We start from the raw sequence: 13771 nt of genomic DNA, 5'->3' as shown, positions 1-13771 counted from the left end.
AGACAGGAAGGGTTAGAGAAATAAACGGAAGACCAGGAGTACAGAGTGTCATAGACACTATTTCAATAAAAGAGGGGGAACAGCAGATTCTATGTTTGAGGTGTGCATTCAGAGAAGAGGAAAGGGAGACAGCTAGTATAAACGAGAGAAGTTTCTATCCGTGGGGTGCAGAGAGTAGGTAGCTGCTAGATGAATATGTGAAGAAATATAAAAAGGTTTGGAGTCGTCTTCAATTTGTTTTTGGAGTTTGGGAGAGACTTGAATACTTTGATATGTTGAGGGGAAGGAGCCAGGGGACGAGTTCGAATATGCATGAGGGAGAAAAGACAGATAACATCCAGAACTGAGTGGTAAGAGAAGTGGTAATGTCCAGAGGAATAATAAACAGAAAGAGGGACTTCTTTCATTGTTAACTCATATTTGCCTCTTTTCTTTGTCTCCAAGGTACTGATGAGGATCCTAAGCACTGTCTGCCTTGATATTTTCTGGGCAATATTATTTTTCTAGCAGGATAATTTCTCAAAAGTTACAAAAAGGCATATAAAAGTGTTCTTGAGGATTAAAAACATACCTTAAAACTGCTTTCATACCTTGCTGCAAACCAGAATAGGAATACCCTTCATAGGTTAGAAGATAATTCCATTTATCTTTCTGTTTCAATTAGCTCTTCATTGCTGGGACAAAAATACCTGAAAAACAACTTAGAAGAGGAAAGAGTTATTTTGGCTTATGGTTTCAGAGGTTTTCAGTCCATGGTCAACTGGCTGCATTTATTCTGGACCTGCCATGAGGCAGGGCTCATGGCAGGAGGGTGTGGCAGAGCAATGCAGCTCACCCTCATGGCAGCCAGGAAACAGAGGAAGCAGAAGGGACTAGGGGGAAAGATACAGTCCCCGGAGGCATGTCCCCAAGGATGCCATTCCCTCCAACTAGGCCCTATATCCTGTAGTTCTGCCACCTCTCAAAAACACCATCAGATTATAAATCCACGAATGGATTAATCTGTTCATGAGGTCAGAGCCTTCATGACCCAATCACTTCTCAAGAGATGCACCTCTGAACACTGCTGCATTGGGCTCAAACCCTCAACACAAGAACCTTTGGGAGATGCTTCCTGTCCAAATCATGACACAGAATTGTGTGACTCTTAGGCTCTAGCCCTTTGGCCTAAAATATAAAGTTGGTTTGTTCTTTTTTTTTTTTTTTCCTGGGGATTGAGCTTGTGGCCTTGTACATGCTGAACAGGTAGGTGCTCTGACACTGAGCCACACCCCTAGTCCCAGTTGAGTTTTGGTATAGTCAAAAATCTCAAGAAGGATTTCATAGGTTTATCAATCTGAGAAAAAAGGGAGACTGCTTAAAGAAAAGGTAGTGGTTCTGAGGCATGTTGTTTGATTGGTTAGATGAGATTCAGAGTAAAAAAACCCACAACCTTCAGTTGCCTAAGTGGTTGGAAGGATATTACTTAAGACAACAGAATGATTTTTATTCTTAATAATCACAGCATTTATGAAAGGCTTATGGGCTAGTAGAGTAGTTCATTGGTAAGAGTAGTTGCCTAACATGTATAATGCCCTGGGTTCAATCCCCAACACTGCAAAAAAAAAAAAAAAAAAGAAGAAGAAAAAAAGCATTATAATACTAATCAAGGGTCCTCACTATATTGGCTTATTTACTCTTTATAAGTCTCCTTTGATATAGTTGAAACAAACTTTGTCTTTAAAAAATTATGCAGCTCTTGGGCACCACTATTCATACTTGTAATCCCAGTTACTTAGGAGGCTAAAGTAGGAGAATCACAAGTTCAAAGCCAGCACCAGCAACTTAGGCCTAAGCAACTTAGAACTTGTCCCCCCCCCCCAAAAAAAAAAATCATGCAGCTAAAATATTTGGCATCTTTTGAGCAACAAAAAATAATAAAAAGCATTATTTTCTTAACATCCTATGCCTTGCTGTTTATACCACATTCCTTGAGAGCTTGTATGAAGGTTCTAGCAGGGGAGTGCAGCTACTCATATACTCTTGACCCAAGTATGGTACTTCTCTATCAGGAAAGGCCATCATCTTTGACAAAGCACACAGCTTCAGGGGAGATGCACATGGAGTAGTAAGGGAGGAAGAGGACACCAGCCACATCAGCCTAATCAACTGTGGTGATTAGTGGGGTGACCCGGGTCACATCCAGATTGCCCTCACTACCTGTACTAAACTCCTTACAATTCAAGTTACTGTGCTTGAAAACCTGGTGGAATTGGAGAAAGTCCCAAAATTTTCAGTTCAGTTCAGTAACCTTTTTTTTTTTGAGTTGTAGATGCACATGACACCTTTATTTTATTTATTTTTATGTGGTGCTAAGGATTAAACCCAGTGCCTCACCCAGTGCTACGCAAGTGCTTTACCACTGAGCCAAAATCCTAATCCCTCAGCAAACTTTTTTTTTTTTTTTTTTAAGCCAAGTCTGTTGTGCCATTCTTTGTCATAAGGGATTCTGTAAAAATATGACCATTTCTATCCTTCAATGAACTCATAGTATAGAATCCCTATAAACAGACTTGTGGATAGGTGATTATACAGGTTGAGATCCCTAATCTGAAAATCTGAAGTTCCAAATACTCCCAAATCCAAAACTTCTCAAAAAGTTGGAGATTTTGGATTTTAAGATTAGGGATGTTTAACTGGTAACGCCTATATAATTATTCTAAAACTCTGAAAAACTCCAAAATCTAAAGTTAATTTCTGATCTAAGCATTTCAGATAAGGTATATTAAACCTATAATTGTATGATGAAGCAGCAGTGAAGGTCTGCAGTACAAGGTTGCAGAAAAGAGGGTCAGGAACAACTTCCCAGAAGTCATGGGAGAAAGTCATTGGGCTTTAAGCCATGATGGGTTTCATTAGGTTGGCAAAGGGACCTGGGGGATTTGAGAGAAGAGGACATATCATATAAAATTCAGAGGTATGCAGAGAACTGTAAACAGTTCAGTGTTAGTGGGACATAATTATAAGAGGTTAAGTACAAAGCTATAGATTTCTGAAAAAAAAAAACAGCTAATTCATCAGCAACACAGATTGCATTTGTGTTTTATGACGATCACTTTGGAGGGTGATTTTGCTGGCAGAGGAGATACTACTGAAGCAGCTTCTTTCAGATTTACAAGCTAGATATGATAATTGAGCATAAAGATTATTAGGGATGGAAAGAAGTCCAATATAGGAGATAAAGCATATCGAATTGGGTATTTGATCACAATTGTGGGCAAAGGAAGAAGGAATTGTTCAAATAGATAGTCCTGGAAGAGCTTCTGCTTTATGAAGAAAAGCTAATTTGAGAAGGGAAAGGCTGGGAAAGAATATGGTTAAATTCCCATTTTAACTCTGTAAATTGAATATAAACTGAATTACCAATAAATATCACCAAAGGTCACGCCCTTATGTATGGAAAAGGTAAATGTGGCACTAATGAGATCACTTAATATTTATAAAGCAGGCATTAAGCTTAGGGAAATATAGGTCCTAATTCCTGAGAAAATGAATGTATTGAATGTAAATTTAATTAATCATAAAAAGACAATCTTACATTGTATCTGAGAAACTAGGTCTCTGTGAAAGTAAACCTGATATTTTGAAGGTGAGTTATTCTTAATTCTTTAGTAGATGAACAGCAGTGGTAGTCCATAGATTCAGTCAGAATTAAAATGTTCATAGCCTAATATACTGGTGATTACAGAGGCAATTAAAAGGAAAAACTGTATTGATGTTTAAAGTTTGAAGTTCTTTCTAAAATCAATTTTAAATTGATGTATTATAATTATACATAAGAGTGGGATTTGTTGTGACATTTGTACATGCACATAACACAATTTGGTCAATTTTATTCCCTAGTTCCATTCCAGTCATTGAGTAAACTCCATACTGATTTCCATAGTGCTCTACTAATTATAATCCCACCAACAGTATATGCGTTCCTTTTTCTCTTTACAGTTTGATGTTCTTGAATAGTGATTCTAAAACATTTACTCTCTTTATATTCTTAAAACTTATTTTGGACAAGGAACTTATTTATGTAGCTTATTATCTAGTGATCTTACTATTAAAAGTTTATGACTAGGAACTTTAAAAATCCATTTAAAAATGAAAATATTGATCTACTACATATTAATATTTCACATTAAGATAATCATTTTCTAAAAGAAAAATTAATAAGAGGAGTGGTATTGCTTTACATTTGTGCAAATCTCTAATTAATAGAATATTCTGACAGCTGAATTCCCACACACTTCTGCTTCTGTATTTAGTCTTTTGCAGTATCACCTGTTCTTTTGTTTCTGGAAAACGCTATACACTTGAGAAAAGAAAATGTAAAAGGCCCAAGATGGCTATTTTCAAATGGTTTTGACTTTGAGGATTGCTGACAGTAGTGTGAGGGCTGCTGTTCTTAAAGAAACAGAATTTTTTTTTTTTTTGGTCATATACACAAAGTATTTTGTTACCCCACTTCACCCCTTTTGAAAGTAGATCCTCCTAAAAGAGTGTTTTCACTGCTCTTGTCCTGTCCCTACCTCTAAAGGCTTGCAATCTACCTACAGAAAAATGAAGTCATGTTCAAATCAGAATCTGTTAGTCTTCTGTCATCTTTTACCCTTTTCCAGTCTAATGAAGCATAAGTTTAGCCCTTGTTATATTTCTCTTCTTAATTTTCTTGCTTTATTGATAAAGTATAAATGATTAAAAAAAACCTAGGGTATGAGGAAGGGGAGTAAGACTATGAGATTATTCTTGGAGCCCTTTCTTTGTATCAGAGGGAAGAGAATTCACAGGATTGTGAGGAGACAGCTAGGACTATCCACACAGTATTTCCAATGAAGTGCTGTTGCCTGGATTGAGGGCCTAACTAGAGTGTTACAGAATTACCATTCGTAAGAAAATATCAATACTTAGATTTATGTCCACTTTGGAAATATGTGAGCATAAAAATAGTCTCTTGAGTTTCTCTAAATTTTGTTCATCAGATGCACCATCTTTCTCTCTTCTTTCTCATTTTGTCCCATCAATACCAACTTCATATGAATCCGAGCACATTATGTATCTGTGTCCAAGAAGAAACAAGTCTTTTGTTTTCTTTAAGGTATCTAGAATCTCTTCGTCCCCACTGCCACCAACCCAGATATATCCTTAGCAGCTAGTTGGACTTTAGACTTGGGACTCCTTTATTTAATCTATTCCTGATTAATTTTTTTCCAGGCATTACTATTATCGTGATACTCCTTTGCTCAAAAAATATTCAGTGATACTTTAATTTGTACCATGGTACGAATCTTATTTCTACTCACCTTCTGCTTTCTCCTGAGCCCTTCATTGGAAATACTGTGTGGATAGTCCTAGCTGTCTCCTCACAGTCATGTGAACACAAGCTGCAGTTTTTACCCATGGACTTGTCTTCATGATATTCCTCTCACATGGAATGTCATGCTTCTGTACTTTCAAATGAACCCAATGGATTCTACAAAAACCAATTCAGAAAATTCCTATAAATGATTTTTACCTGACTAGCTTGTCTTCATTCTTCTTCCCTCTGATTTACAGTAGTATTTGATATGTAATCACCTTCATTAACTGTTATTTGTGTTTCAGTTGTGTTGATCTTTCCTCTCCAGATGGGTGGTTTCTTGAGAACTTTTGTTTAGAATTTAATTCTGGGAAAGACCAGGCTTCCTATGTTGGGCAACTACTCAGTGTTTTTTCCCAAAATTATTTACTAAATTATTTTTGTACTAGTTAAATTCGGTTTATCTTATATCTGAGCAGGAGTTCACATCTGGTAAATACTATTTAGCAAAATGTTATTTCTGAGTATAGTTGTCATGTGCTCATTCTAAATTTGTTGAATTTTATCCTATAGCTATTTCTGCATTTGAAGTTCAGCCGATTTCCACTGAGGTCCCTGAAGGTGGAGTTGCTAGATTTGCATGTAAAATTTCATCTAATCCTCCTGCAGTTATAACATGGGAATTTAATCGGACAACTCTACCTATAACTATGGATAGGTAAATGTATTTTTTTCCTATGGAGGTGACACAGGAATAATGACAACTTCACATGAGACTATGGAGGGAAAAGGACTGTTGTGCAGCTCATTTTCATTTAGTGTGACAATAACTGATCTCCGAGACATTTCAAACTTAGAGAATCACACCATTAATTTCTAGAACAGGGGCTAGTTTCCTTGCATAGGTATAATTCAGACAGATTATCCTGCTGCTTTCCTTGATCATTTTGTCTAACTGTGGACCTGAGTGAGGATTTGAATCACAACCCAGGGGTTTAGGAAATCAAATTACAGTTTCAGTGCTGGGAAGAGCAGTCTCCCTATAGGCCCTGGTAGCTGCCCACTGCTGTGTCTGCCTTCCAATTTCTAGTCCCCATCTACTATGCATACATATCCACATTTGTACACACACACATGCACATACCTTGTACTCTGAGAGTATTTGGGGTTTGCTGGGACTGTGGCTCACCAGTAGAGTGCTTGCCTAGAATATGTGAGGCACTGGGTTTGATCCTTAGCGCCACATAAAAATAAATAAAATTAAGAGGTAATGTGTCCACTTACAACTAAAAATATAAATATATTAAAAAAATAAAAAGAACTTGGTAGCAACTCCTAAAAGTTGACTTTCTTTCCTGCTTCTAAATAGGCAAAAATTGTTGGTTAAAATAGCAGAGCACTAAAATGGAAAAAGTTATTCCAAGTAGGGCTTTATCATTTTAAAAAAAAATTAACATCTGAGTATACCTTCATACACAGATATTTATGAAAAATCAGTATTTGAAAATAAATCATACAAAACTGTGGGCCATCCATTAGTTAAGTCTAAACTGGAATGTCAAATGGAACCTTCTATATAACATTAGACTGATAGATCTCACAAACTATATTGTACAGAATTATTTATACTTTAGAGATCTGTTGTGACCCAAATGAAAACAACAGAATTGAGGTTATGTTCGACTTTTGGTTTTGTTTTTTTGGTGCTGGGGATTGAACCTATGGATTTGTGAATGGTAGGCAAGGGCTGTATCACTGAGCTGCATCCCCAACCCAAACTAATATTTTAAAGGGTCACTGGGTGTGCTGGCACATGCCTGTAATCCCAGCCACGTTGGAGGCGCAAGAGGATCACAGGTTCCAGGTCAGCTTCAGCAACCAAGCAAGACCCTGTCTAAAAATAAAAAGGACTGGAGGTATAGCTCAGTGGTAGAACACCCCTGGGTACAATCTCCAGTACTATAAGAAGCAGAATAAAAGGGTCTTTTAAAGTATTGCTTATAGCACTGTAAAAAAGTGAGTGTATTGATTCCTGTTATAGGATGTGTTAAGTAAAATAAAAAATCTACAAAATGTTCAACTATTTAATTCTTCTCATAACAGGATAACTGCCCTACCAACAGGAGTATTGCAGATCTATGATGTTGGCCTAAAGGATGCTGGGAATTATCGTTGTGTTGCTGCTGCTGTAGCTCACAGGCGCAAAAGTGTGGAGGCCTCTCTAACTGTGATTCCAGGTATCTCACTAAAGTGGCTTTTCAGGTCTTATTGACCCCCTCGATTACTTTTTCTCCTCTGGTTGTATTCCATAAAGTGGTATTTTAATTACATCTGATTATTGTAATCTGTTTGGAAAATGGTCATTTTTATCTATTAAGGAACTCTGCTTTCCCAGGCTGCTTGTCTTCTGTTGTGTTATGTGTGTCATCTTGTTTTGTGTGTCCATTCATTCATCCGTCCTTCCTTCCTTCCTCTTTCTCTCTTTCTTTCTCTTTCTCTCTCTTCCTTCCTTCCTTCCTTCCTTCCTTCCTTCCTTCCTTCCTTCCTTCCTTCCTTCCTTTCTTAGATTTAACCCAGGGATGCTTAATCACTGAGTCACATCCCCAGCCCTTTTAATATTTTTATTTTGAGATAGGGACTCAATAAGTAGCTTAGGGACTTGTTAAGTTGCTGAGAGTGGCTTTGAACTTGGGATCTTCCTGCCTCAGCCTCCTGAATCACTGGGATTATAGATATGTGCCATCATGCCTGGCTTTCCTTTTCTTTTTAAAGTACTGAAGATCAAACCCAGGACCTCACAAATGCTAGGCAAGTGCTCTATCACTGAGTTACACCTCTAGCTCTATTATGTCAAATTTAAGAAAGAGTGAATGTTTCTTTTATAAATATTTCACTTTTGGTTTTAAAAGCATAAAATATAGAAAGTACATAAAAAGAACATAACAATCATCTGTTTACACCAGAGTTGTCTACTGTCAATAAAGATATTTGTTTATAGTCTCTTATTCTTTTGTTTGTTGTTTTAAGAGAAATAATAATCAGTATGTGCACAAACAATACATATTTGTTGTAAAAAGTAATATTTATAAATTTTTTATATTAAACCATGGAAAAAGTATATACATAAAAGTTTAAAAATACCATCCTTGATCTCAGTGCTCAGAAATTGTTATTGTTAATATTAAGTGAATATAATTTTTTATATTTGACCATACATGATATAGGTAGGAGGGAAATTTTATAGAGATGACTATAAAGAAAGAAATATATAACTTATTAAAATGAATTATGTATAGAGATGCTAGTTTTTAATTTAAAATAATTAAATTTAAATTTAATTGGATATAAAGGAAGAAAATCTGCACTAAAGACATTTTTTGGTACCAGGGATTGAACCTGGGGACCCTTAACCACTGAGCCACATCCCCAGCCCTTTTAAAAATTTTATTTAGAGATAGGGTCTCGCTGAGTTGCTTAGGCATGTGCCAGCTTAAAGACATCTTTAATAATCTTTTCTCATCTCCCCCCAACACCCTCTTTGGTATTGGGGATTGAATCCAGGGCCCACTCTTCCACTGAGCTATATCCCCAGTCCTTTTTATTTATGGTGAGACAGGGTCTTGCCAGGTTGTGAGACCAGCCTGGAATGTTGAATCCTTCTGCCACAACCTCCCAAATAGCTGGCATTACAAGCATGTGCCACTGTGCCCAGCATGAATGTTTATTCTTACAAGAGACATTACTTCATCAAATAGCTTTTAAGGTTTAAAAGTTTTTTGAAAAATATTGAGACTGAAGTTAATAGATTATATGCTGTGCTTTAATTTTAGTGTCTGTTAGCTTTTTGGTATGAAAAATCAAGACAAAAGCATTCTCACTCTTCTTCCTCAAATTTTTTTTTTTTTTTTTTTTTTGGCGTGGGTAGGGTAGTACCAGGGGGCACTGGACCACTGAGCCACATCTCCAGCCCTGTTTTGTGTTTTATTTAGAGACAGAGTCTCACTGAGTTGCTAAGTGCTTGCTTCACTTTTGCTGAGGTTGGCTTTGAAATTACAGTCCTCCTGCCTTAGCCTCCTGAGCTGCTGGGATTACAGGCGAGCCTCACCACACCCGGCTAATTCTTCCTTAATTTTCCACTGTCACATAAATTCTTACCAAGATCTATTGAAGTATTAAATAATGCTTCAATCTCAATTAAAAGTGCAATGATATGGGGGCTAGGTTGTGGCTCAGTTGCAGAACACTTGCCTAGCAAGTGAGGCCCTGGGTTCGATTCTTAGCATCACATATAAATAAATAAATAAAATAAAGTCCATCAACGTCTAAAAAAATTTTTTTAAAAAGTGAATGATAGGGATGTAACCTAAAGTATCCACCAACTGAAAAATGGAAAAATAAAATGTTTTATCCATAGCTGAATATTATTTTATTATTATTCAGAAAAACGGAATGAAGTACTGACACGTTTCAGCAATATGTGTGAATCTTAAAACATTAGGTTAAGTGAAAATAAGTCAGTCACAAAAATATCATATTAAGGTTTCTTTCACATAAAATGTCTAGAAATAGGCAAATTCTGAGAAACAGAAACTTGATAAATGGATATCAGGCTATATAGAGAGACAATTGGAGGGTGGCTGCTAATAGATATGGATATCTTTTGGAGTGTTGAAAATGTCTTAAAATTAACTGTTGTAATAGTTGCATAACTCTGAAAATTCTAAAAACCATTGAATTACATACGTCAAATAGGTGAATTGTATGACATGGGAGTTATATCTCAATAGAGATTAAAGAAGTTTCCTGTTTAGAAAAAGTGACTAAGAATTGGTGTTTTAATGGTGTTTCACTTATATTTGATTTTTGAATTCTGTCTTTTCCTCCCCAAAGCAAAGGAGTCTAAATCCTTCTACACTCCAACCATTATAGCAGGTCCACAGAACATAACAATGTCTCTTCATCAGACTGTTGTTTTAGAGTGTATGGCCACAGGAAATCCCAAACCAATCATTTCTTGGAGCCGTCTTGGTAAGTCTTCTTTTCCTTAAACTTTGTTCATTCAAAAAAAAAAGTAAAAATTTTCATTTTATAAATAAAACACATTTGGCACTTGAGATTGAGTGGCTTCTTTTGGCATTTCAGCATGTAGATAAGAGGTTTTACTATAGATAATTTTTATACTTTTCATGATTGATCGCTTGGATAGTTGTCTTTTGGTACAATTTTGGATTATATGTTACATTGTTTTAGCTGAAATATTCTCTTTGGAATAGATCACAAGTCCATTGATGTCTTTAATACTCGGGTGCTTGGAAATGGTAATCTCATGATATCTGATGTCAAATTACAACATGCTGGAGTGTATGTTTGTCGGGCCACTACCCCTGGCACACGCAACTTTACAGTTGCCATGGCAACTTTAACTGTATTAGGTATGTATTCTTTCATTCCATAATCAGGAGAATCTTATATCTTAACATTTGCCATTTTATCTTTTTTATACCTTACTCTTGAGTTTTGTAGCATTGATGAGAAGGTGGGTAAAAAGTATAGTTTACAACGATAAATTTTAGGGGGAAATTAAATTCCTTTAGTAAGTATAGCTACAGAACCATTCTGAAGTCACTATCCTGTTTGCATGTTCCTTATTGATCTTTCCCTTTTTCTTCCTCTTTTTTTCTTTTCTTGTGGTGCTGGGGATCAAACCCCAGGCCCCATACTTGCTAGCCTCCTTTCTTCTCTTTTTCATCTACCCACATATCCAAACCCATTCAATAATCTAAAATTTGAACTTATTGATTGCATGTATTCACAAGTGGCCTCATGTTGGGCTCAGTTAAGAAGGACTGTGGGCATGCATACTTTTGATGTGTTTATATAAATGGTTTCAGTAGCAAAAACATGGAGGAAGTGGACACTAATGAGCAGTGCAGAGAGAAGGTACCTGGGTAGGTATGGGGATGTGGACAGGAGGCTCAGAATGTCAGACATCTTTAGAAAGGCAACTTGTTTCATTTGATGTACACTTCCTTGACTGTTTCTGTCATTCTGGTTGGGATCATAGGAATATTTTCTTTTTTCTTTAAAAACAGCACCTCCTTCATTTGTTGAATGGCCAGAAAGTTTAACGAGGCCTCGAGCTGGCACTGCTCGATTTGTTTGTCAGGCAGAAGGAATCCCCTCACCCAAAATGTCATGGTTAAAAAATGGAAGGAAGATACATTCAAATGGTAGAATTAAAATGTACAACAGGTGGGTTATATAATTTTGCTGCCATTTTATAAGAAATAATGACTTCAGTAATTTTTATGTGACATGATTATAATAATATCAAATAGCTAAATAATCCTGATAATTAAAACTAAATTAAAACAAATAAGAAATTAATTTAAGTTTTATAATATTAACATGCCATAGATCTTTTGTATTTTGTACATGGATCATAGAAGTGTTGGATTATAATGAAATGAATATTGGACAGTTTCCCAAACCTAGGTTCTAGCCCTGGCAGACCGCTACCTAAGTTACCTCAAGCAAGCAAATTAACTCTTTGGATGTCAGTTCCTTCTTACATCAAATAAGGAAATTAGAAGGAAATAATTTATTCTCTAAGAATTCCTCCACAGTTCAAACTTAGTAATTTGAAGAGTGGATTTTCATAGTATAAATATGAATTCTGGTAACATTCTTTATGCTGAGCAAAACTTTAAAAAATTTGTTGACCTCAATGTTATGCATTCACTGTAATATTGTATAAGTTAAAGTGCTTTTGTTAAGGAGTGTACTTTCTTATTAAAAGCCAGTTTTTTTTAAGTCACCTTATAGAGACTCAGAAAATATGTAAGATTAATTTTAAGTAATTAGTGTAGACTGTTTTTAATTTAGGGCTGATTATACAGTTTTTTTGTACTCAGTTAACTTTTGTCATTTAAAATGAGAGTATACTTAGCAATAACTGAACTTTATTTTTGCATCATTCTTGGAATTTTTCATGGACATAAATAATTTTTTTCTTTCCTCAGTAAATTGGTAATTAATCAGATTATTCCTGAAGATGATGCTATTTATCAGTGCATGGCTGAGAATAGCCAAGGATCTATTTTATCTAGAGCCAGACTGACTGTAGTAATGTCGGAAGATAGACCCAGTGCTCCCTATAATGTGCATGCTGAAACCATGTCAAGTTCAGCCATCCTTTTAGCTTGGGAGAGGCCACTTTATAACTCAGACAAGGTCATTGCTTATTCCGTGCACTACATGAAAGCAGAAGGTAAGCAATTTGAATAGTGTTTATTTATAAGTGCTGTTTGCTATCAAGGATTTGTTTTTAGAATGAATGCTGTCTTATATAAGACCCCAAAATATTTTTGAAATTTTATGGCATTTATCTTTCTCCTTTTTCTTTTTTTCTTCTTAGTGGCATTGGGAATTGAACCTAGGGTCTTGCGTATCTTAGACAAACACTGAGCCACACACACCCTCAGTCCTGTGTTTTTTTTGTGAGACAGGGTTTCTCTAAGTTGCTCCAAACTTTAGACTCTTCTGTCTCAACCTACCGAGTAGCTGGGATTACAGGTGTATGTCTCTGTGCCCAGATGGCACTTATCTCTTTAATAATCTATTGCCTATGAAAGTATTTTTCTCTAAATTTTCTTTTGATGTGCACTTTGCATATTAGTATAATTTAAGGTTTTTCTGTTTATAAACAAACACCAGCTAATGCAAGACATCGCTGCCTGCTAAAAATTACAAAGTGGCATACCTATGCATTTGAGTCCAACCAAAGTATAAATTCCTTAACTGAGACTTAGACCTATTTTAGATAGAGAGATAAGTATGAACAGTGGTGTAACTGGTAAAATAATATAGTGAACTATAGATACTATAGCATATTATCTTAAGGTGGAAAGTAAACATGATAAAATTTTCCATGTATTTGATTCTGTATATTTTGAACATTTCCTGAAATCATGTGGAATATTTTGAAAATCGAACAAGACACTACTGATATATCACTGTATAAAAGTAACAATCAAGTGGATATTAAAATTCTAATTTAGAATTATTGGTTCCATTTTTTATATCTTTTTTTAAATCCCTATATCTTTTGGCAAAAATTGTAGAGGAAAGAGAAAAACTACTTATAAATCCTAGATTTCTCCATTGACTTTTTATAGAAACCATGGCAAAGTTGTACAAATTTTAGTTCTTTCCACAAACAGCCTGGCTTTTATGCACTATACATTAAAAACAAATCCAAACACCCGAAGAGTGGTGGCATATTAAAATTGTCTATAGAGACAGGTGGTTTGTTGCTGCTACTGCCATTTGTTTTTTGCACTTTGAAGTAGTGTTTTGAAAAGGAATATTTTGAATGTAAATCAGAGGTCATAGAAGCCAGAAGAATGGAAGTCTGATAACTGAGCATGTTGGAGTATGTTAATT

At 35.7% G+C, this 13771-nt stretch overlaps 1 protein-coding gene across 1 annotated transcript in view; it reads left to right on the top strand.

Annotated features, from left to right (window-relative positions):
* Positions 1–13771, top strand: part of Prtg (protogenin) — a 121599-nt gene that overhangs the window by 54569 nt on the left and 53259 nt on the right. Inside the window, exons 3-8 of the mRNA XM_026413406.2 lie at positions 5900–6044; positions 7430–7563; positions 10217–10354; positions 10600–10758; positions 11419–11578; positions 12349–12596. Coding sequence (XP_026269191.1) covers positions 5900–6044; positions 7430–7563; positions 10217–10354; positions 10600–10758; positions 11419–11578; positions 12349–12596 — 984 coding nt within the window. The remainder of the gene's footprint in view (positions 1–5899; positions 6045–7429; positions 7564–10216; positions 10355–10599; positions 10759–11418; positions 11579–12348; positions 12597–13771) is intronic.

The sequence above is a fragment of the Urocitellus parryii genome, chromosome 6, assembly GCF_045843805.1.
Source record: "Urocitellus parryii isolate mUroPar1 chromosome 6, mUroPar1.hap1, whole genome shotgun sequence".
Taxonomy (NCBI): domain Eukaryota; kingdom Metazoa; phylum Chordata; class Mammalia; order Rodentia; family Sciuridae; genus Urocitellus; species Urocitellus parryii.
The sequence above is the reverse complement of the archived record's forward strand: the minus strand, read 5'-3'. Positions and strand labels throughout refer to the sequence as shown.